The 25,146-nt window shown below is 31.1% G+C and overlaps 2 protein-coding genes across 17 annotated transcripts in view; one reads left to right on the forward strand and one right to left on the reverse strand.

Annotated features, from left to right (window-relative positions):
- Nucleotides 1–318: 318 nt before the first annotated feature.
- Nucleotides 319–14,709, forward strand: LOC126840828 (basic phospholipase A2 PA-5). The gene is made up of 6 exons (XM_050576786.1): nucleotides 319–699; nucleotides 11,348–11,498; nucleotides 12,647–12,778; nucleotides 12,968–13,074; nucleotides 14,087–14,244; nucleotides 14,322–14,709. The coding sequence occupies exons 1-5, from the start codon at nucleotides 636–638 to the stop codon at nucleotides 14,224–14,226; spliced, it is 594 nt and encodes a 197-aa protein (XP_050432743.1). The 5' UTR covers nucleotides 319–635; the 3' UTR covers nucleotides 14,227–14,244; nucleotides 14,322–14,709.
- A 7,238-nt stretch (nucleotides 14,710–21,947) lies between these two features.
- The window catches only part of LOC126841027 (TLD domain-containing protein 2), a 115,639-nt gene continuing 112,440 nt past the window's right edge, over nucleotides 21,948–25,146 (reverse strand). For 15 of the 16 annotated variants that reach the window (XM_050577222.1, XM_050577217.1, XM_050577220.1 and 12 more), the window contains 4 exons: nucleotides 23,317–23,476; nucleotides 22,896–23,017; nucleotides 22,652–22,821; nucleotides 21,948–22,372 (listed from right to left, as the gene is read on the reverse strand). In XM_050577222.1, coding sequence (XP_050433179.1) covers nucleotides 22,237–22,372; nucleotides 22,652–22,821; nucleotides 22,896–23,017; nucleotides 23,317–23,476 — 588 coding nt within the window. In that variant the 3' untranslated portion in view covers nucleotides 21,948–22,236. Of the gene's footprint in view, nucleotides 22,373–22,651; nucleotides 22,822–22,895; nucleotides 23,018–23,316; nucleotides 23,477–23,658; nucleotides 23,699–25,146 lie in introns of all 16 variants that reach the window. The other variant, XM_050577232.1, reaches the window with a different exon arrangement.

The raw sequence follows: 25,146 nt of genomic DNA on the forward strand, positions 1-25,146 counted from the left end.
ATCTTAAGTACGATAATATACATCTTAAGCCTGCAATCCAAACTCTGTGCGTTTACCGCGTTATACATATTAATGTAATATTAGTACATTACATACGACCACCGTCAGTGTTGAGGCCGTGCGTTTATTATAGTATAATAAAAAACAGGTATAGAGGGGACATCGACATTGAACCTCGGCGCTTATTACATTTTTTATTTTACTTCTTTTTTTCGCTTTCTGCAACAAGCCGAAGGTGAAAGTGGTGGTGGTGGAGGCGGCGACCTATGGGCTAACTTAACGGTTTTGCGGTGGTTTAGTCGCAAACAAACAAGCGGTGGCTGTCGGCGCCACAAAACAAAAACAAAACCAAAAAAAAAAAGATCTACGATCGAGGAGATCGATTAGTTTTGTCTTGAGATCTCCGTTATTCCCTCTCGGCCGCCATGTTTGCGGATAACAGATAACGAACGTGCGGCGGTGGCTTTAAGCATACAAGTGTGCGACGCCGACCGGGGAAACGACTTTGCGGGCGTTAAAGTTTATGCGGTGGTGTTTTTTTAAAAAAATTCCAATCGAGTCGAGTTCAAAACAATTTAGTTACATTTTTTTTCGCGGTTTCCGATTTCCGTTTCTTCGCTGCCCGTACGTGTAACATGCTGAGATCTTTGAACATGTACACGCTTCTAGCCGTCGTACAGCAACTAGTGTATACGCAGGGTAAGTGTTAAATGGGTCGTTAATAAATGGTAAAAGTGGTATAACTACAAAATTTAAAAATATACATATTTTTGCTTAATGGAGTCACATTTAGTCATTTAGTCTTTCGTTATAAAAGAGAAGGAACTCCAAAAATAACAAAAAAAAAAAAAATATAATAAATGAAAAACACTGAACGAATACTTGTACTTGTTTTCCTATACACATTAATTCACAAAAAGCTCGTTATTTCAATATTCAATTACAAGGAGATAATTCGCTTTTACAATGAACGTCACAAATGTTTTTTTTTTTTTTATTGTACAAAGTGTCACCGAAAACTTGTAACTTACCTATGTATATATATATATACATAGGTATTATGAGACTCTGCTCGTGTGGCCAGGTGTACCCGTTTTGTCAACCGTGTGTGTACAAGTGTACTAATAGCTGTCGACCCGTCTGAGACTTTCGCTAATTATGATAATAATTTTTCACACGAAATCCCGTCGTCGTCCACGGTTATTAATTGTAATAGTAACGAGAGAGTCCATAATATAATATATTACTCCATGTATTCATACATCTATATACGACGGTCAGCGGCCCGTTTATAAGATAGAATCGCCAAAAAACCATAAAAAAAAATCCCCCACGTTAAACCTTCGAAAATATCCTACTAGTCCGGTAAAGGGATTTAACGTGATTTTGTTTTTCATCCTTACGACTTCAACGGCATGTGCAGACTTATATAGTTTGGAAAATCGTCATTGTGCAAAGCCTCGGACCGGACAAAGTCTTTACACGGTTTCGTAAAATATATATATTTATATATGCCTCTGTATCATCGTTAAGAAAAGAAACAAAAAGGTAGCCGTCGCTTATCAACAATAATATTATAATTTTACCAACGTTTGTTAATATACCGTTTGAGCGTTTTGTAATAATTACACTGCGGAGTAGACGATTTTTGTTTTGTTTTTTAAACTTTTTTTTTTTACTACAGAGAAAATTATCTCGTCCGTTTTAATTTCGGTGTCGTTTCTGTGCGGTTCACACGCCGTTGCACTGGGATTTAGGATTTCTTTTCGGATTTGCCTACAAAAATCGTCGACCAAAACGTGGTACCACTTTCGTTCTCCGATAATAATAATTGTCGCTGTGCTGTCTGTCGTTTGGCTGTCATTATAGTTTAATGTTTTACTTGTTTTTTTTATTTTTTACAGTCGTCGCCGTGTAACCCGTACTAAATCGGTCGATACGTCTTAACACAACTCATTTCAATAACACGCGGACGTTGTCTAGATAGTATATTATAATATATTAGACTGTATTTTTTAATTACCACTTCAATCAATTACTAGCCTGTTAAACTAAAAAAATCCCTTATAATGTCAGATCTTTAGCACAAATTTAAGTACTTCCTCGTGAATTGTTTTTTTTTTAAATATTTAATTAGCGTGAGAAATTGTTTTTTTAATTAAAAAACCTGCAACTAGAAAGCTAATGAATATTTTTACTAATTAAAAACAGATTCTTATAGCTAAAATATGATATTTCAAAAGCGCTCAATGTCAAACGATAAAAATTGTTTTTATCACATACAGCCCATTGAAATTGATAAAACTGATAACTTGAGAACTTGCTAAAAAAAATGTTATCATGAAATATCAAAAGGAAGATTTTCAAGTGTCATATGTTGGTTTTAATAATCTTTTTTTTATAATTGAAAAATATTTAATTCGCTTTCACGTTAGAATTTTAAATGAAAATTTAAAATTTGCTGTTAATCAAATGTAAAAAAATCGTGAGAAAGAGAAGTATCTCTAAATAACGTAGAGTTTAGTTAGTGATTTGAAAAAAAAAATTGTTTTATTAATAATGTATAATAATGTCCAACGATTCTTTTGCGTCTATTACAATGCCTACTCCTCTGAGATTTCATAACCGTAGTTATTAACCAAATGTCTTATTCATTAGTTTAATATATTTTTTTTTTACGCGAAAAGTGGGTCTCCTGACATTTAGAAATGTTCCCACGTTGCAAAGATATATTTTATAATAAGTTATTTTATAATAGTTGTTCCAGTAATTTTTATTTTTAACTCATATTCTGCCAGGAAATCAAATAACTAACAACAAACATGTTAATAATTCTCAATTGTTAGAATTGTTCTACAATGTTAAGAAAATATTTTGAAATATAATATGTTCAAAGTATTGAAAAATATCGCGAAGTATTATAAAATATAATAATAATTATAAAAAAATGTATTTGTTCCACGTGATTTGATTTTTGGATTTTGTTTTATGCGTTTTTCGCTTTACCAATAACTCGGCCGACCATAGTGAAACGGAAGGTAAACAATGACAATATTATTACATGTGTTTTATATATTATATTATATGGGACGGTTGAATTTTTCAAACAATTTTTATGATCACGGCTGCGCTACAACACAATATATAATAATATATAAGTCTGACAATTTGAGCTGGTGTATAATAATAATAATATTATTATGTTATGTTTATATTGGAAGAGAATAGATATTTGTAAACGTTTATTCGTCTCGTTTTACCGTTACGTTGTAATAAGATGTTGTGTTCTGGTTAGGAGACAAATCGTTTTCGGTTTTATGACATTCACCTTATAACGTTGCGCTCTTTTTATTTATTTAATTTAATAACTGCACTACCGACGTACGGAGCTATGTAGCCTGTAGGGTACTTACCTATTCTCAATTTTCTTTTCATGTTGTTTTTTACTCGAGTTTACTGTTACATTTGTTGTTATTATTATTATAACATGGTATTTTTTCCCCCGTTTAATTTCTGAAGGTGTAGATGTTTTTTTTTATTATCATACAAAACATGCTTTTTTATATTTCTATCCATAAAGTAGAGTATTTCATCTACTCAACAACAGTGAATAAAGAATGACGATTGCAATACATACTATCAAAATGACTTAAAAGTGTTGAACTAAAGATATAATAAAAATCGGTTATTGTTTTAGAATGTAGCAATATATTATGTACCTTACCGTTTCAAGTACGGCCCTTGGATGCAATAAAGTGCTATGCAAAAATCAATAATAAATTAATCATCGACGAGGAGCAGTTGTCTTAAATCGTCAGTTCTAAATCGTCCGTAGCTAATTGAAGTATATAAAAATATAAATTGTTATACAATAAAATCCATTTTGGAACATTAACTGCGAGCTTAGGTATATGTACAAAGTCTCGAGCAGCTTGAGAAATAAAAAAATAAAAACGAAGAGGTAATGACGAAAATAATTTATATGCAATATTCTTTTTTTTTTTTATTTATGGCCTGAGTGAAAAATCTGTTCGAAATAAAACAGTTGAAATATTTGTTTAGCTCGAGCCCGAAAAAACAAAGGATTAAAATTTCAAAATGGATTCGTCGATTCATTTTTTATATTTATCATAATACCATGGCAAACAAAAATATGTTTTCTTTATCCTCATACGTTTTGATCGCTTACCTAAAGTATACCTTGGGAATCGCATTGCGGTTAAACAGAATATTTCTGTTATATTTTTTTGTCATCCGCCGTTTTAGCTGATGCATAAACGAATTAAAATAATTTATTAAACCGGAAATTATTTTAAATCATTGGGTATTCGATTTGATTTTTACCGTCAAATTTCAAAACACAGTTTAGTTGCCGTTTTTACTACTCATAGTGTATTTCCTGCCGATAATCCAAGGTCTAGGTGCGAACTTGGATACTACCGTCGAGGGACATTGCTTAAGACACTGCTGAAGAACGGTTGAAAATTTAATTCATATAGGTACTTGAAAAATATAGAAGCCAAGCCCTATTTGCTACATTTTTGGTGACGTTTTTTTTCCTCGAAAACGTGATATTTATTTTTAATTACTTCATATATTATAGCGAGGAATAATACAAACGGAAGTTGAATAAACAAATTTAAAGTAATGACTTGGATCAAAATCGATATACTCTGCTGAATAATCCCTAATTTTTGAACAGTAAGTTAGACCAAGGTTCTTACTTATTCAATATTAATGTTAGAACTTGTTCGCTAAAAAATAACGTTACTGGTAATGTGAGTTTTTTTCTAAGACAATGATATATGTGTATCTACACAATTGATGATACACAAGACGTAATCTGCGATATTGTAATTGAAAAAAAAACAAGCGAGCTGTTTCCGCCGGCTAATTTTGAAAATGCGCTTCTTCTTTCAGATAAACTTACATAAGTTTTCTGTGGTTTACAACTGGAAATTGATGTCTATGCTAATCGATAGCGAAAGCGACGGCGATTGTGTAATAATTTCGGCAAGTAAATCAGAAAACCAAATATGACACTATATATTATATGGGAAGATGATCTGGATAGCGTCGGAGACGAGGAAATTGCGGTTGTCTCGAGAAAACAATATACTTATTATAAATATATATAGGTACTCTCACAGGCGACGGAGTGTGTCCGACGAATTCCAATGATAGGCCATAGGGTTTTCTGCTATGTCCACAACGCCGACGAGAAAAATATTTTTCTAACGTCAGTACAGCAGCTGCTGTCCCACGTTATAGATTGCGGTATAAGGTTAACTGACAGTGACTGAAATTTCACATTTGACCGGCACAAATCCTATGTAATTGTTTAGCGCAACGCCATCGCGTCATCATGACTACCACATCAACACAAACAAAGACATAATAATATTATCACTACCTACCAATATAGATAATATGGACTGATCATTCTGCCCGCTTATTAAAATGTGCTACTCCTACTGAAGAAGTCAAACATAGATATAATGACGAAAAATATGTAATTATATTATATTTATGGCGGTTTTAATAAAAAATAAATTATCGACATCTTTTTTACTATGAAAAAAAAATGAAATATGTTCAGATTATTCTGAAAAACAAAACGTTAAGCTTATCATTAAAATGACAACGACAACCATACTAACTGTTTGTCCTTGAATACAGTTCGACCTATGCAACGATCTGACAAATTAATGTTGTACAAATATTGTATACTAGATATACGAGATCTCTGTAGTTCTTTGTAATAATAATTAAAACTGTTTTTTTTTTAAGATTACTTGGATATAATTCTGTAGCATATAAATGCCATATAATTTGCCATTTTCAATTTAATGACAAACTTTACTTACCTACCTAACTTTTAATTATTTGACAGCCATGATTATTAGACTGTTTTATGACATTTATTACAATACAATATACTTTATGACTTTATACATGCTCGGGGAAACCAAGTTCGAAGTCACTTGCTTTTGGTTTAATAAACTTGTTACACAAAATACTAATATTTGTACTTATCGAAAGCGGGTCCATTTATTAATCTTCACTCGCCGCGGGTATTGCTAATGACATTAAGCGTTATACAAAAAAAAATAGTGTATACAACTTGACTCGAGCTTTAACAATTTTTATATATAATAACTCGAAACTTACATAGTCAAAATATAAAATAAATATATATATTACCATAGAAGAATAACGCTATTCTTGTTGTCTCAACGATGAATTTTTTCGGCGTTACCATAGTGAAAATATGATAAACCGACAAACAAAATATTGTGTTTGATGAACTCAAAGACATTATAAACTGGTAATGACTATTTTGTTTAATAATAATGAATAAATACGAATACCTATAGGAAATAAAATACACGTTCAACGTTATTATTATTAATGTTGATTACTTAAAAAAAATAAATAAATCAAATAGTAAATGAAATCACATAGATGGAACGGCATACAAATAAACTCTATGTCGTTGTCTGTGGCGGTACTGGCGACAGGAACTTTTTGACAAATCGCAAACGTTTATACCGACTTTACTTGTGTTTAAACTTGCCGAACTTCAACGTAAGCCTCTTTGACTTTAAAATTAATTTTATCTAATTTTTTACTTTCGAGTGTTTGCACAACACGCTATTTTTTTCTTAGTTAGTTTAGAGTTTAATTTGTCTAACGAAGACGTCAAGTGTTATTGTAGGTTTTTCAAAGATCTTAATAAATGTTTTGTTAAAAAAAAAAAAAAAACAGTTCAAAGCTATTAGTATTCGTTCCGCTATAATAAGGAATAATTTGAGTATAAGTTTTGTACATCGATATAATAATTATTGTGCTTTAAAAATGGACGTCATCGGCGCGCTTTCGGATGTAAGTTTTTGTTTGTCTAAGAAGTAAGACGGTCGTTTCGCGTTTGTTTATTCGTGTCAACCGAGACAAACGGGTACACAGTAAATTAGTCAAGAATGTCGTGCGGGCGACACTTAATGCGATTAAAATCATTGGCCATAGCTAAACAAAATTCCCAATATTGAGTAACCGCTTTGTTTATAACGTGTATTATTTACCTACTCATACTAGTGTGAATGTGTGTGTTTAAGGTCGCCGATTTTCTTCACCGTTTTATTGCTCATTATCAGCCGGTCAAAGACATATAGGTATCTTATTGTGCGCGCGAGCCGAGCACAGATAATTAACTTCTTGGCCACGGATTTTCCGAATTCGATTACCGATATCATTATTATTATTGTTATTACTGTAATAGAAAACGGTACACGTTATAATGTATGCACAAGTCAATGTAAGGGGCACAAACATTGATTGAAGAGACCTTGTTCTATTAAAAAATCGAGAAACGCATACAAGAAAAGAAAAACCATCGCGTTCTGCTGTTGCAGCCGTCAATGATTTATTTTACCTACCTCTATACCCGTGACGTGTAATCGGACACAAATATATACTTTTTTTTTTGTTAATCACCATAATAATAATATGTTAATTTACTCAGGTATAATATACTACCAGGCTGTAGATTGCACGTTAAAAAAATAGGTGTTCAATTAATGGGTCGTGTCCAGTCGGAATAGTGAAAAAAACATTTTACAACAATTTATCATAAGAAAATCGACTGATTTAGGCCATGACTGATGTGGGCATTTTTTTGCCCGTGTAAGTCAATAGCACATTTTGTAACCTTTAGTTTTTTTTTTAAATAATAAATATGATAATTTGCATTCAAATTGTCCGCCAGGGTAAGTGTAAATCTCCCAAAGTGTGTTTGCACTTTGCTTTGTGTGCGCCCAAGACAGAACGTTTACTATGGCAAAAAAACTAACTATACTTACTAAAATACTTACTTACTAATTCCTTACTAATTAAACTGTTATTAGGCAATTTGTAAATTTGTCATTAAAAAATATATAAATAATAATTGTATTAAAAATATTAATAATATATAACCACGTATCTCATTAACGAATGGACCAATATTATTGAATTGAACAATTTTAGTATTGTTATAGGTATAACCGATAGCTTTCTAACTTTATGAGTTACGTAACGATAATTAAAAAAACAATGTGATTTACAATAAAAAAAAACAAATAAGTAAAACACATACTTTTTTAAATACTACTATAATAATTGGTTATATATATATATATATATATATGTGTATTATACACAATTTGTATTGGGTTTGAAAACATATTCGACTCCATTCTTTAAAAAAATCCTAACTAAGCTCTAAAATTAATTTGATGGCGCTATTTTACTTAAATTAATCGTCAATAGTGGTACCTAGTTAGAAATTAGAATCACTTGAAACTACCAAAGAATACTTTATACATATTATTGTACTTCTACAAACTACTAACTACTACTACTTACTACAAACAAAATTTCAAAATCAGAAAAGAATTTTTTTTAAACAACTAACTAAAAATATGAGGTATTATGGCACGTTTTTTAAAATTATTCATTTTTTTTTGTTCCATAAAATTATTGTGAAAAATATTGTACTGATTGAATAATAATGTAGTTATAAGAAAGCAAGTGAAATGTATGCGTGTTCTGGTTCTCTTATACATTTTATGAAACCTGACTAAGTGTTATTAAATACTGAACACACACTTCATAACAATTAAAACATTGTAGTCAGAGTATCTCACGAAGATTAACAATGTATAATTTCTTTTATGTAAATTAAGAGTGATTTTATTAAAAAATTATTTTGAATAATTATAATTGTTGAATTTACTCATGATTTCGTACTGGTTTTACATATATGTAATAGTTAAAAAAAAAATTAAAATCTTAATTGTTAGAATTTCACTGTTTTAAGTGTGAAAAAAAAATCCACTTACACAAAATCACCTCCTATTAAAAATAATTATTGTTGAATAAAAATTGTTTTTAAATAAAATATAATAATTGAAATTATGAAATTATCCACTTACACAAAAACATCTTTAGAAAAATAAATACTAATCATTAAAATTTTTTTAAACAGAATAAATTTAATTAAATAACATTATGTTTTTGTATTAAAATTATTGTTTTTATTTTTTACTTAAACAAATAATACAAACAGACACATATATAGATATAGGGCCCTAGGGGGTTGATAAATCAATCATAATGCTTGGTTAAACATTGACCTACATTTTTGTTCGAAGTTAAACAGCCAGATCAGTTTAACCGAGTTTTGTTTTTATCAAATTTTTTAAAAACAAATATATTTGAAAGAAATATTGCATTTTTTAAACATTTTGTAGAAATTGTATAAAACAATTTTTTTTGTACATTCCTTTTAGACATTTGTTTATTGATGATGCAATTTTTTAAGCCTCAAAATCCCATCTGTAATGTCCAATGTTTATAAGTACAATTTTTGAATTGCGTCAAGATGTTTAAGGGCATATTAGCGTTGCCTTGAGAGTGACTGTGGTAGTCTGGAAAAAATTATTAACTGCCAATAAAGTATCCCCAATAGTACTAATAAATGTACAATACAGTTTTACCTATATATTTTATTACCTAATAAGGATTAAGATTATGTGAAATCGCCCATATAGTGAACCTGTTAATAAATAGGGTATTGGCGTTCTTAAGAGAAACCTATAAAAAATACTCGGCTTTGCGTCGAGTGTAAAATTTTACAACTAGTGTATCCCAGTTGAGCCCATCATATGTGTAGTTTTAATAGGAATTTGCTTAAAACCACTAAAATTGTATGACGAGGGGCCTTGGTAGATAAGATTAGTATTACAATTTACCCCAAATCTTTCCTACATTTAAGTTATTTAAGTATATATATTTTTTTTGAGGAATCATTTTTCAAAACTTATTACCGACGGACGTGATGATCAGTCACAGTTATCTGTGGATCATTAATAAATACATATTTAGTCATAATGAGTTCACGAGTGCTGCAAATATTTTAAAAAAACTGAACAAATTATTTACTCAAGAGAAAAGAAATTCGTCGTGGAACAATCTACAGAAGTCTTATGTCTGGGATTTTCTTGTGCCATAGTATTAGTACCAACGGTTCGAGAAGTACTTGTATCAGGTATGCTGAACCGATTGTTCCAAAATGCAACTGTTTGTCTAATCATTTGTTCACTGTACATTTCCATTGTTTTTGACGTTATTTCATATATTTTACAATTTACAAAGCTCATAGCAATATTTTTAGCCAAACTTTACCACCAGTTCCGTTTCTCGTACAAGTTTGCTCAGATGATATTTCCCACGCCGAAATCTTGTCATTCCCATATAATGTATAAAATACAAAGATAGGTATATAATAATGTCTGGACAAATGCAGTGTGGGCAACAGCCCGCATCCTATAATACGGGGATTTCGGTTGGGATTTAGAGCCAAACACATTATTTTATCAACGTATATCATCAATCAGCGCAGAACATACCTATATCGTCGACCAAAAAAAAATAAAAAGAGTCTCTAAAACCGTTAACCGATACACACCAGGATAGCTTATGGTTTTGTACAGATTTTGCTCCTTCTGTGTTTTGCGAAATCAGCCAACCACAGGAAGTTTCTTAGCTAAAGTTGATTCAATAATATTATTAACATACATACACAGTGCCCATACCAGCTGTAGGCAGTGCATATAGTCATCGAACCCGTTTGACCAGACGCCGGAAGTAAGATTTTGCTTATTTCAAGAAACTTTTCGGGGCATGATTTGTTTCATAAATTTGGTCGTCTCAGGCTTTACCTACAGTTCTTCTTTAAATTATAATTTATATACATGTGTTTTTCCTTTCACTCATCCTATCGTACACCTCTTTGTTTGATACTTAACCTTCCGGCTTGGACATTTTCACCACTTGTCTCCACCTCTAAGTTTCGAAAACCTAAATTTTATTCTTCGCCTTAGGAATTGCCCAGGGGTTCACTCCAAATGATGCCACGATCCGCATAAATGTTTTTACCAGTTTCTCTCTCTAATATACAGGCTAGTCGCATTCGTGGTGAACAGTCTTTTTTTTTTATAAAGAACACCTGCTTCGCTTGAGCTAATTTCCTCCTATGTATATTTAGAGTACCCTTTCTGTCTTTCTATAAGTTCCTGCTGCTCTTGCTTGTTTCAGGTAAATGATAATCCATGGAGGCGCTTAGAAACTAAATGATACATTTTACTTAAAATCTCGATCCACACTTGAGAATTACTCAAGAGTAAATTTGTGAAACAAATATTTTTGATCGTATTAATTTATGTTTGTTGATTCAATTTTTGTAAATTTTCGTTTCTTTTTTTTATTAATTCTCAGTTTTAATTTCATACAATATGTTTTCCTCTAGCCAATCTCAATGCGTTGACCAGAAGGATACACCACAAAAACGGTACCACCATACCCATAGACGTTTATGTCAGCTATACCAACAACCCTTGGGGACCGTCGGCCATACTGGAATCGGCGAGTCAGTCCGACGACAAAGAGCCGCAAACCCGGTAAGCAAACCAAACAAAACAAATTTATAATACCCATAACGACACTGAGCATTTGGTATTATAATAATTCCTAGCGCTCCCGGGTGCTGTTTTCCTAATGGTCCTATTTCTCAGGAATTATATATTCTTACATAACGGGTCTGCTATTATAAAAAACGCCTGTATTGTTATATTCTCCCGAGTTAAAAATAATTTTGTACACATCAGCCGAATGTAATAACAATTAGTTATTATATATATTTTTTTTTATAACGCGATGACACAAGTCGATGTTATGTCACTGTTATTTTGGTCCAGACAAAATATACTATATATAGGTGCGCATTGAAGCTAGTCTATCTGCGAAAGAAACCGTTTGTGGGTGGGAGACACCTGAATATGAACGGGCGCTATAAAAAATACCACATAGAAAAAAATAAGACTCGTCTCGCCCGTTACAGCTCATCAGTGTTCATCGTCAATAAGTAATCAAAATCATCTTTCGCCGTCGTTCCGTAAATTTTAATTAGTCACCGACAACCGTTGACGAACAATTATTATACTTATATACATATAAAGCCTAAAGGTGAAATATCAAAGTCAGTAACACTCGTACGGTGCACAAAGCCACAAAATAACATAATAACGTTGTTTATTTTGTTCACCGTTCTGCGTTTGATAACTTATAAAATTCCTTAATATTGTTATTAAGTGGTATTAATATTGTTATTAATAACTCTGCTGACTTCAAATCATTTGATATAAAATAATATATTTGAAAAGAAAAATATTCTAAAATAAAAAATTTGAACAGAGTATGTACATTATTAGAATTGTAAGTGTACATATCAAAGATTGGGGTTTGAGGGTGCTAATTCTGAGTCTGGATTGCTAAAGTCCCGCTAGCACCACCCTAGTTGCGCCTTTGTATAGGGACCATAAGGCACCTGTGTCTCACTTAGGGACCATAAAGGCTTTTCGAGAGTACCTACAACATCCCGTGGGAATTGTTTGACAATTCAAAAAAAATCTCAGACGAACCAGATGCTCAAAGATGACAGCTTTTTATCTTGACATGAATGTGCACCCGTTGATGTAGAATGATAATTATTGTTATTAGCCATCGAGCTCTGTTACCTAATCTTAACACAGGTACTTATGTTTTTCAGGCCCAAGAGAAGTGCGTTCCAACTGTACAACATGGTGGTGTGTGCGACCGGTTGCAACCCGATTGCTTACCTAGGCTACGGCTGTTACTGCGGTTTCCTGGGTTCCGGATTGCCGGTCGACGCGATTGACAAGTTAAACACAACTAAAAACGGGTTGCTACCACTTTTCCTAAATTGCCATAAATTACCAATGTTAAAAAGATGGTAGAAAATGTTGTCCTTGGTAACACATGCAATTTAGGAAAAGTGGTGCTATCCCACTAAAGACGACCAAAGCCCGTTGGCGAATTAAGCTGTAATGGTTTTTATTTTTTTTTACAGCTGTTGCAAAATGCACGATTGGTGTTATGACGGTGCCGACTGTCCAATGTTCCTAGAGTACTTCACACCGTACGTGTGGACTTGCTACAACCGCAAACCGTTGTGTTGTAAGTATAAGTTCTCGGCGACCCGGCGTCATGGCGATCACAAGTAGTCGGTAAAGTTTTGTACTTGTAGGGTCCTCTATTCGGTTATAGACAACTATAGAATTTTATCAATTTTTTCTCCATAAAAACAAGTATGTTATTTGTTGAAAACACGTCTAAATATTCCATACTAAAATATACCATAAACCAATCCAACCATTGTATCCTCGTGAACATCAGACATTTATAATACATATTACAAATATCTGATTTGTTATTAGTATTTTGTATTTAAAATGCTGTATTTTATTCTGTTTGTTCGTCCCAGTCATTAAGGTTATTAAATTATATTTTACAAAGGCCGAGGCAATTTTCCGAGTTACGTATCACGGCAATGAGATAAAAAAGAACGAGATGAGTATTTTTTTTTTTTAAATGATAAAAAACTTTTATGTACAAAAAAATAAAGGTTCAGTGTGTAGAAAGAGAACGGTTAATATACAGCCGTATAACAATACAACGTCAAAGCTTTGTCAGAAAATCACATACGACGGTTATCCGCTTATGTCTTATTTTATTTGCTTGATCCTTTACAAATTGACATGACTTGCAGACCGTAGTATTTATTTTCAACGAAATTTTAAAAAAAAACTGTTTACTTTCCAGCTAGTTTCGTGCCTGTTTTAGTGAATCGCGTTGTTTTGTGAGTCTGTGTAAAAAAACAAATCAACGGCCTGATGTTTTTTTTTTGTGTTAAATATTTTGACAGTTTTGTCGATTCAATAAATGGAACTACATCGGTAGATATTTCAAAAATATTCAAACAATGTCCAACTCAAAGGGGGTTTTGTTGTAATAATGTTAATCTGTTCTCCTTCTGTTTGTGTGAACGTCTTGTTAAATGTGTTTGAAAATCATACTATTCGAAAGGACAGCAAACAAGTTTCTGTACTCGACTTATTTTTAAACGATCATTTTCATAAATATTGTATGTAGTATAAAATTGTTTTAAAAAAAATGTAATTTGTGACAGCTTTGGGAGGAGGTTGTAGTCAACGGCTGTGCGAGTGTGATCAACAATTAGCGCTGTGCTTAAGACACTACGGATGCCCAAAGAAGAAGGCGTTATGCAAATCGAGTTCATGGAGATGGTTTCAAAACTTATTGTTTTAACGTGAAAAACCAAACCAGGTGCGTGCGCCATGGCGAAGAGTTATCATATAAGAGTTCTCGCTTGGAATCCATTTTTAAACTGTACACTGTTTCAGATCCACTTGGAAGTGTTCTAGTCATTACTATTTAAAATTGAACGGCGCAAACGTGGCACACTACATGTACAATATAAGTTGTATATAATATTATGTATAAAATATACGGTGAACGTGGATCAGTTCCTCGCCAATAAAATTGATACTCAGGACAATTGAAATGCGAAACATCACCTAAGAAAAGAGGTTACCAAAACTGAAACGGCTTACAGTGTAAACCGTGTAGCGCCGAGATCCGTCGATTACTGTTTGTGTTATTTTTTTGACATAAGACAACATTTAAACTTTTATTTTTTATCCAAATCACTTTATAAACATGTATAAGTAAACTTATTCGCACTGTTCCACACGTTTAAATATACACACTTCATAAATACATACATATACCGACTGTACTAGTCAAAATTAAACATCAGCTAAGAAAACTATTTATGCTGTTCGAATTTTTTATTTTATTTTATTTATTAAAATATGTATATCTAAATAACAGTCCTGTTGAAATCAGTTAATTGAAAAAAATAAAAATAAAATTTAAACCAGATTTAATAATAAAAAAAAAAAAAATGTTAACGTTGCATACAATATGTCCTCCCACAAAAGGAAAAACACAATTAAATTATTATTTTTTTTTACAATCGAATGATGGTATTGGGTACATAATATTATTATTATTATGTATCTTAGCGGAACACTCTGTATATAATACAAATATATTTGGACAACTTAAGTTCAATTGATACCAACTGTACAAACGACGGATATCTGTGTGACTGCTGAGTTGTAAAATTTAATTTAATGTAATTATACAATAATTGTATTTATTACAGTTTACTTTTTTTCTTCGAAAATATGTCTCGCAATAGGTATATAGGTACGTTTGAGTGAAGTGTGAATGGCTAATAAGTTAAAATATTATCATAGCCTATGATTGCTTGATTGCTAAAAATGTGTGTTTTCGGATTTTAACAGGATTTGAAGAGTAGAATCAAAAAAGGTTTTAAGTGTCAATCGACTAGGAAATTTCTGCCTTATTGCGTTATATTGGCGTTAGAACATACATCCTTATTGGCTGAAAAAATAATTTTTGGAAAAAATTACACTTAAGGCCTTTTTTGATTCCACTCTTCATTTTCGGTTACACCTATATTTACATATTGGCTTTATTTAAATTGGGCGAAGCCAAATAAGGTGTAACCGACAACCCTGTAAATAATTTAAACAAAATACACACCCTATACAGTCCTTAACTAATTTTTACACAGTATTTACTTCTTTTTAAAGATTCACAAAAAAATTACTTAAGATTAAATTATTGTATTTTTAAAAACAAGCAGTACAACCGTCACACATAGATTTTTAGTTTTATAGTTCAGTTGTATTCTTGTCTATGATGGTTGGACTTACTTCTATAGAACGTTTAGAAATCAATAAAACAACAAACCTCTCGTAGCTTGCATATAATAAACTCAAGAAATAAACTATTTAAGTAAAGGAACAAATCATGTTTAACACAAAAGTAATTCTCCGGATTGATTAGTATCTATATGTAGTTTTTGCGTACCTTGGATTAGCCGAAATTCCAATTGTATTTAGAGCGACCATTATGTAATTTACTCATTTAAACAAAACCGCAACGATTAAAAGTACTTATGATAAGCCGTCGAGAATTTGCGAGCAAAAGTTCTTTAAACGATCGCCAAAGTTTACAACAACGCCTCTTGCTTTTTCACGATAATTTCAAGTGTAGGAATGATAACAATCTATGAAATATTGAACAAACCGTCGTAGGTTAACATTGTTCTGGATCAAATCTGCTACACCGTTTTTTTGCAGTTGAAGTTATTAAAGTAAAATGTTTAATGTTTAGGACGAGAGCAAGGGTGGAGTGTACTATTATTTTAATCAACACGCATTTCCCAAACGCTCTTCCCTTACCTAAGTCTTAACTTCTAATCTCTGTAACTTGAACTGAAAGTGATGATTCAAAACTAGTTATCGACCAATCAACTTTTTCAGTAAATTATATAATATACACATATATGTTTCCATTTAAGTTTTAAAGTTGATATAAAAATAATTCATTTTATGGAGGGGCTAAAAACATAAAAGTTTAGAAAAAGTTGAGATCACAATGCACAAAAACGCTACAGAAAAAAAAATCAATTATGAATTAAACCCTATGAAATATTGAATGGCTTATTTTAAAAAAAATCACCTTGTAAAATTCTATACTCGCTTAATTAATAACAATTAGAATTGACAAAAATTACAGAATTGAAATTGGACCATTGTAGTCAAAGTTTTGTCTGTCTTTTTGGCCTAAAATAAACCAAAAATGTATTTAATTAAAAAGAAATCACTTGAAGCTTATACAAATTAACTAGTAAATTAATTGACGTGGTCGAAATTTATTAAAACCTCTTTTTTCTTAAAAATTGCCTATACTAAACTCCTTAAAATAGACCGCGTGCAGTCGTCTTAAGAAAAATATATATGCGTAATTGTATTTATTTAATTTAATAAGATATGTATATCTAAGCAACAGTATTATTAAAATCAGTTAATTAAAAATTTGTTTAAAAAATATAAACCAAAGATTTCATTAAATTCATTAAGAATAACTTAAGATTAGATTTGTACAACCATCACATATAAATTTGAGTAGCAATTTTTAGTATCGTTCCAAATTTTAAATCGTTTAAATCAACTTCTTGTTCGAAAGTATGTCTACGTGCGTTGCCTAAGCAAGTAACCTAAGTTTTTAAGGCTTATAGTAAATAATGTGTAAAGTTGTACTAAGTCATTTCAGCTTAAACTGCTCGAGGTTTTTACTCCGTTTTGTCGTCTCCACGTTCTCCGCTATATTTGATCAATACTCCTATACTTTTAAAAAACCATGTAAATTTATTGAAACACGGCTGTTAATGAATAAACTATTGTTGTCACCGCTGTCAAAATATTATTATTGTGTTTATAAAAGTTTACCGAAATATATTAAGTTACATTTATTGAAACAAACAATAAACAGATAACCGAAAGCCAATCAGTTAAAATATCACATAACATAAAGACAATACGAATAAACACATTGTTCACAACTTAGTGGACCTGAAAAAGTTGTTTGACGAAGGACAGACGTAGACACTTCAATATTCCTGTTTCCTGTGTGTCGATGAAAACAAAAGTTCAGAACTTGAAGATAGTAAACAAGTTACCGCAGACAATCTATATGTAGTTATAATATGGTTTTGTCTGTTAAAAGAAAATCATGTAATTTTAGGCTTTTAATTATTATGAAACAAAAAAAAACAAGAAATGATTCTGGGTTATGCAATAGGTGTATTAATTATTTGACTGCATCAAATGTAATAATTACAATAATTTCCAATACACGTAACTAATAATACAATGTAAACAAAATATTTTAAATAATAATAATAATGATTCGAGCTCGGATTAATGACCATAAATGTATTAAAATACCTATGAATTTCAAAATATCAAAATAAGCAATTGTATGTCTTTATTGAAAGTTTGTGTTTCCAAATAGCCGACTTGGCATAATGTAAATAACAATGTACATAGGTTAATAAGTTAAAAAGTTATTACCTATATTTTAAACATTTTTGTATTTTGTAGTATGGACGAAGTAGCCACTATTTATATTCCCTTTATGATTTATGACAGCGTACAAATTACAAATATAATGCCATTTCTCTTAATATACTATTTCCATCGATACATAAATTGTGTAATTGTAGCTAATAACATGTATAACTACAAAATTAGCTAAAATATATTTTTCAGTTATTCAAAATTAAATTATAATCATATGTCATTTCGACAAAACACGTTTTATTAATTCCTACCATGAAATATTATTTAAAGAAGTTTGTTTTGGTATGTGGGTATACTAAAAAAAATAATAATAAAATATTGGTGTTAAAATAATTAAACAAGTAAAATGACTATATTTTATTGAGTTTTTTCCCCGTTATAAGGAAGAAAAAAAACGAAGATATTTTAAGGATTGTGGACAGCTAAAGTAGCTAGACAATAAAAAAGTGTTTATATTTTCAAGGGATTTGTGTAAAATATTGCTTGTGTTTAACTTCTCTTGAAAATATTTATTTATTTTTACGGTATTATGTAAAGGTACCTAATATTTTTACAACACCTGTTGACAACCTACTTTAACTTTACGGTTCACGTTTTAAACCATCTCTGGTGAACCCAGTGTCATTTTAATCGCGGAACAAAATATTGTACTTCCAAAGATCCATTTTAATTAAAGAGAAAAACTGTATTTTTTTTATAATTGAAATCAGAGTAAGCTTTGTGATGTACTGTAAGAGATAAAACTTTTTGACAAAAATAATAATAATAAACTTCTCTTTGAACCGGTGCTTTATATGTATATAAATACACGGAAGGCTGGAGAGACAAATAACTAGAAATTAAATTAAAAGTTCTGTTTAATTAAAATCCGCGTTATATTATTTATAAATACATTCTAGCGGTACATCTAAATATATTGGAAATATATATGGGGCCGGTGCTCATAGCCAGTTGGTCTAATATTGAAGCAAAAAAAATTATGTTTGAACGGTTTTGGATGATTCTATTTTTCAAGTTCAAAACAGTTCAACGCCGTTATTTCTGAAATTTCACTGAACCGGTTATGAGTTTATTATTTTTTTACCTTAAGGCCCCTGGATACCGACCGTTTTTTTCAGCCAAAACACATAATTTTTTGTCCATCGCACAGGTCGAACCAGTGATCCGATAAGCAATCTAAAAAAAGATATGAATTCGTCATGAAGCTTACTTGAGATCGGTCAGAGCACTTTTTTCAATTTTTAATTTTAACCCTTTCCAAATTTGATTTTCAATTTTGAAATTTTTTTAAATGTTCAAACGTGTTTTATGCGTAGTAGGAATAAGATATCAAAAAAGTACGCTGACCGATCTCAAGTAAACTTCGTGACGAATTCAAATCTGTTTTCAGATTACTTATCGGATCACTGGTTCAGCCTGTGCGATGGACAAAAAAAGTACTATTATACTAACTAAAATGGCTTTCACTCATAGACAAAATTATTTAAATTAAAAATAATACCATGAAGCTTATACAAATTAACCGTTAAAACTTATTGACATGGTCGAAATTGATTAAAACCACTTTTTTCTTAAATATTGCCTTTACAAAACTCCTTAAAAATGGTCGGTATCCAGGGGCCTTAACCGCTATTACTATAATATAGACAACTGGGTAGTCTGGATACAATGGAGACCTTGTGAAACCATTGGCATGGGTTTTTTTTGCACATTATCTATTCGATAAAAGCTACTTTTAAGGTACTTACCTTAAGTATTCGTTTAAATCATCGTCGTCATAATATTATGTATGTTATACAGACAAATCAATTTTGTAGGTTTTTAGGTAAATTGTTTATAAATTCTCCCCTTTCCTTTAAAAATCAACACAAAAATTCTTAATTTACTACTCGTAATATATTGGAAAAAAATAAGTAGTAAGATTTGTTCCAAGTTTGTGGTAGATATTCATTGCATATTGTGCTTTTGGCGAACCCACGAAAATATCATTAACCTTTCCTTAGAAGGCTTAGAAATTATTTTTTTATTTCTATTTTTCGAGTGTAGTTTTAGGGCTTTAGGTCAGAAAATTACACGGAAAGTAGATCTAGTGTCAAAAAAAAAAAAAAGAACTGTGTAAAATATATTTACACAAAATGCAAAACTTTAATGAGCAAAGAAAATTTGTAATTTTTGTATAACCAAATATGATAGATACACTATTTACAGTGTAGAATCATGCGTATAAATCTCTATTTGGTGTTCTACTCCTGACACATACTGTAGAAATTATATTTCATCTAAGAACCCCGGTCTGGTATGCTATCAGAGTACAGCTGTATTTAGAGTGACCGGTAACTTTACACTATAATTTATAAATAGTAATATATTTAGAAGGAAAAAACATATTATATTCATAGGGAAAATTTCAAATCAATTATTGTCTACTATTTTAATACCATTCACAAAAGAGGATTAAGAAGGACAATTATATTATACAAACAGAGTAGTGATCAATAATATTACGAATTGAAATATTGTTGTTGCATAAAAAACAGTATACAGGAATATTAAGAAATGTTTGAAATTAGAAACAACACAAACGTTTAACGTTACATTAACTTTTATTCACGTCAAAATCAAAATAAATCACTCGCGTAACAGTAACAATTATAAATATAATTTTTTTTTTTATAAATAATACCGTCTAAAATATTTAAAAAAAAATTAATAATAATAATAATTAAAAACAAAAGAAAAACACAAAGCGCTGCCTACCATTTAATTGATATTTCCAACGGGTACACGCAATCGTACAATCGTCTGAACGCCCACATTTGTTTAAAAAAAACAGAAATAATAATAATAATAATAAATAATATACATCACTATTGATAAAAATAAAAATAATAATAATTAAAAACATATTTTATCTACAAAGTGAACGTAACACGTTATAAGATTATTTCATTTTTGACGAGTTAATCTTTATTTTTATCAAATATAAATTACGATGAGTTTTTTCTAATAATAACTTTTCAACAATATTCGTCTTTCGCGTACAATATATATTTTGTTACGAATACACACACAAATAAAAAAAAAAATATTCAACAATCCACTTAACTGCTACGGAATTGACTTCACTAGAGGTACATATATTTTTATTTCTTTTATTTTAATCATATAGTTAATTGTATTATTCATCTATTAAATTTTAACTTCCTAAACTAAAAAATAGTTTTCTTTACGCTCTAGCAATATTATTCGATAATACTACATTAGGCCAATGCAAGACTTATCACATTTATGTTAATTTTATTTTATCATTAGTTTAAATATATATATAATATGTTCTTTTATTTTATTTTATTTAAATTTTTAAAACATTATTATAGTAGTTAAATATATATATATATATAATATAATATATCAATATTATGTTTTTAATCTAAAAACTACAGCGCCCAGCTACCGAATCAGTGTTGCCACAACACAATGATATATTTGAAAAAAAAAATTATTATAATGATGATAAAGAGATTCAGTTGGGGGTTGGGGTTGAAGGGTGGGAGAGAGAGGTACCAACAATTCGAGGATAAATTCAAATATATTTTGTGATTGTCTACCGGCCGTAAAAGAGGGAATATTTTTTTTTTTTTTAGGCACATGGGAGCGTGCACGCATGCAATGACTAGTGTGTGGTCCCTGGACGTACGTACAAAAGGGCGAAAGGTTAAAAAATTATAATATAATAAAAAAAATAATTATTTAATTTTCATAAAATTAAAAAATGTAAAAAAAAAAAACATTCAGTGCTGCCACATGATTGTTTTTTTTTTAACATTTGGAATTGGCAACACCGACGACACTTATAAAGCTCTCACTGAGACTAGACGATTTACTAAAATTACACCACAATAAATAGCTTTCAATGCGTATAAATAAAATTTTAATTAATAAAAAAAAAATAAAGAAACAACTATGTAACTACAAATTTATCATAACTTTGAGCTAAAATTGTTTCGCGAGTTTAGTTTTCCTATATACTTTCTATAATTTTTGTTTTTTTTTTTTTACTTATGTACAAACAGGTACGACAGACAAGTGTGAGGGCCGCCAGGGGTAAATAGTTGGTGCGGTTATATAAATAAGTTATTATAATATTATTTCTTTTTAAATTGTTGATTTTTTTTTTGGATTTTTTGTTTTTATGTTTTAATACTTAACAAGATTTTAAAATAATAATTTAGCACCTAAAAAAAAAATAATAATAATAATATGTGAATTGTGTCCGTAAAGTGGTTTAAAATTTGGTTTATAGGAACGCCCAACATTCGAGAATTTTGACAACAAAGTCCTGTTCTGGCACCAAAGGATCGTTACCGTATGTGTTACACGCTTCGGTCCTTCCTTGATTCAGATCACCGTCGAGCCACAAACCGAATTTACCGCTAAACAGAAAATAATTGCACGATTAGTATATTTTAATAAAAATAAAACATTTAGTTTGTTAACACGGAAGGCTTAGCAAGAAAAATTGTTGTAAGCAAGTTTTTTACGTTTACTAGATAATGTGATAAGCACAGAAAAGTTTTTGTTAAGCAAGTTAATCGTCAGTTTAAACAGTAAAAAAAAAAGTTTTTTACAAGCCATCGCGTTTTGCTATGTACAAAATGTCAGATAAGTGTTTTATGACGAAACACTTATAAAATCACAACAACTACACTTACTCTCCGGCTCCGATGGAAAGACTCTCGTTGTTGCCCTTGATGAAGTACATGTTGTCGCCGGTCCAGTTGTAAACCTGGAAGTCGGGGCAGAACGTATACAGCAACGATTCGCCAGTACCGTAGAAATGATCGCTCATCTTCAACGCGCACGACGTGAGAGCGCCAAATACCTATGAAAGTAAATGTCGAAAACATTAACAATTTTTATTAAAACGACATTTTTTTTGTCCAAGCAAGGTCTTACGTTGTTTTGGGTGTCTTGTATGACTAGGAGAATGGGGCTTTCGATTTTGCTCATTTTCCGGTACATGGAGTTCAAGGAGAATCCGTGCTGAAGGGTACTGAACACCAACGACCACATGTATCCTGCGACAAAAAAAAAAAATTTAATTAAATAATTAAATTAGACATACACAAATTAATTGTGGAAGTTCCTCCTATAAAAGTTCATCGCTCTGGGCAGCAATTTATTAGGTTTATGCGTCATAAAGAACCGTTCACATGCGCCACCGTCGACGCTACTAACGACAGGATGAAGTCCATTACGGTGACTACAAACGCGCATGGCCTACACCGATAACGACAACAATTGGGTGTTGTTAAAACAAAAAATTAAATAATGAGATGCTAGACTCGAGAAGCTATGCCGCTGTTGTTGGTCTTACCTTCTGCTCTGGCCGGCAAATGCCTGCTCAACTGTTTGCGGTGCTCTTCGGTCAGTATCTCGGTGGTGCCGTGCAATTCCGGTATGTAAGAGTCGAAATCCAACGAGTTGACGCTGTTGGCGTAAAACGCTCGCCGCAGTTCATCGCTCATAGACAGCACCTGAAACGGGGTCAGGTGAAAACAAAACAAATTAGTCAAAATCGCTATTTTACAATAGTCACATCGACGTACACAAAATACGAGACAGCCACACAATTAAGATGTACAGAAAATACAAAATGTGCAAAAAAAAAAAATTTATTTCATAGATGGCCTAACTAATATTATATTATTCTCATTACCAGTGCACCGCCTCCGTTCAGATACAATATTTTAGACATGCTGTAGGTATACAAATAAATATATTATTATAATAATGTTCTGTGGAAGACAAACGACACTGCTTAATATTTTAAGGTATTATTCCAGTGCATATGCTACAACCACTGATGTGTGTTGCACCTATACCTACTGTTCGACTAACAACATTACACTATTACAACAGCCATTTTCAATATACTTTTGTGTTATTATTATTATATATATGTACCGTACAGCGGTTTTGACTGTTAATTACAGCTGTCTATTATTATTATTATTATTGTTATTATTATTATTATGACACCGTTATTTTATATTACTTACAACGCAAACACAACAATTATTATTAATCTCGGATTGTAACGCAATCGAAATTTTCACAATTTTTAACGGCTAATAATAATAATAGTTGCGCTTAAAACGCCAACGGTGTAGTATAATAATAATAAAGTTGTTCAGTGGACAGAATCAACATATCACATACACAATGTGCAATAATATGTACCATCTATCATAATAGCTATTCCAATGAAAAATGTATATTTGTGTTTTTTTCAGTCAGCCCGAAAAAAAGATGGCGTGGCTTTTTTTTGTGTATTTCATATCTTACTCAAATGTTGTGCCACATTATTATTACAGCAATTTAATACGTTTAGCGATTAGACCGAGGTCAAACAGAACAATGTAAATCGTCGTACGGATCTTGAGAAAACTTAACCCTTCGAGGCTCGATTGGTACACGTTAGCTCAGCAACAAAGACAAGTCGCAAAATATATAAGGCAAATAAACTATTCAAGAATTGTCTCAAACGACAAACATAATAATATGTTACTACAATCAAATAATACCAAACAACTCGATCGACTATGATAAATTTACTGAATGTATGACAAAAATTACAATTAAAATTACGTTAAAATCTATAAGTAAAACAACGCGACAATTCATTAGAAAAACTTAGGTATATTTTCAAAAAACATCCTCTTTATATAGGCACGGCTCGAGTTGGAGGGGTTCGTTTAATAGAAACCCCAAAAAAGACATTGAGTTAACTAGCCTTGGCCTACTAGTTTGTTGAACCCCTAGTGGTTTTTATCTTTTATTATAATTCCTATCGATGGAAAATGACACAGTTTTGGTTTTTTAAATCCGACCTATCTGTCTCGTTTACTAAGGACAAACCATCCGTGACCTTTTAACGAGCCTCCGCTATCAAATTTGACTTAGTCCCTTTCAATTTCCCACCACAAGTCAAAAAATAATAAACGTCGTCCCATTGGGGTAAAATTTTTTTAAAAAAAACAGGCCATTTTAGACAGGTAACAAGCATCTGTGATCAACAAGCCCGCCTCCTCGTCTACTGAATGGAAAAAAAAACACTTGCCACAACAAACAATCATCCGACATGCAGTTATGACGATCGCAATCGGTGGTTTTTTTTTTCTCTCTAAAAAAACATCAGATTGAT

This window comes from Adelges cooleyi, unplaced genomic scaffold, assembly GCF_023614345.1.
Source record: "Adelges cooleyi isolate 19-005CV unplaced genomic scaffold, UGA_ACOO_1.1 ACOO_flye_CR_arks_rails_tigmint_CR_PRNA_376, whole genome shotgun sequence".
NCBI classification, from domain to species: Eukaryota; Metazoa; Arthropoda; class Insecta; order Hemiptera; family Adelgidae; genus Adelges; species Adelges cooleyi.

What these genes read in the sequence shown, in the direction of transcription:
- LOC126840828 (XM_050576786.1), top strand. Translation starts at nt 636, where the DNA reads ATGCTGAGATCTTTGAACATGTACACGCTTCTAGCCGTCGTACAGCAA. An exon ending in GCAACTAGTGTATACGCAGG is followed by an intron (nt 700 to 11,347) that starts GTAAGTGTTAAA and finishes GTTTTCCTCTAG; the next exon opens with CCAATCTCAATGCGTTGACC. An exon ending in GACAAAGAGCCGCAAACCCG is followed by an intron (nt 11,499 to 12,646) that starts GTAAGCAAACCA and finishes TATGTTTTTCAG; the next exon opens with GCCCAAGAGAAGTGCGTTCC.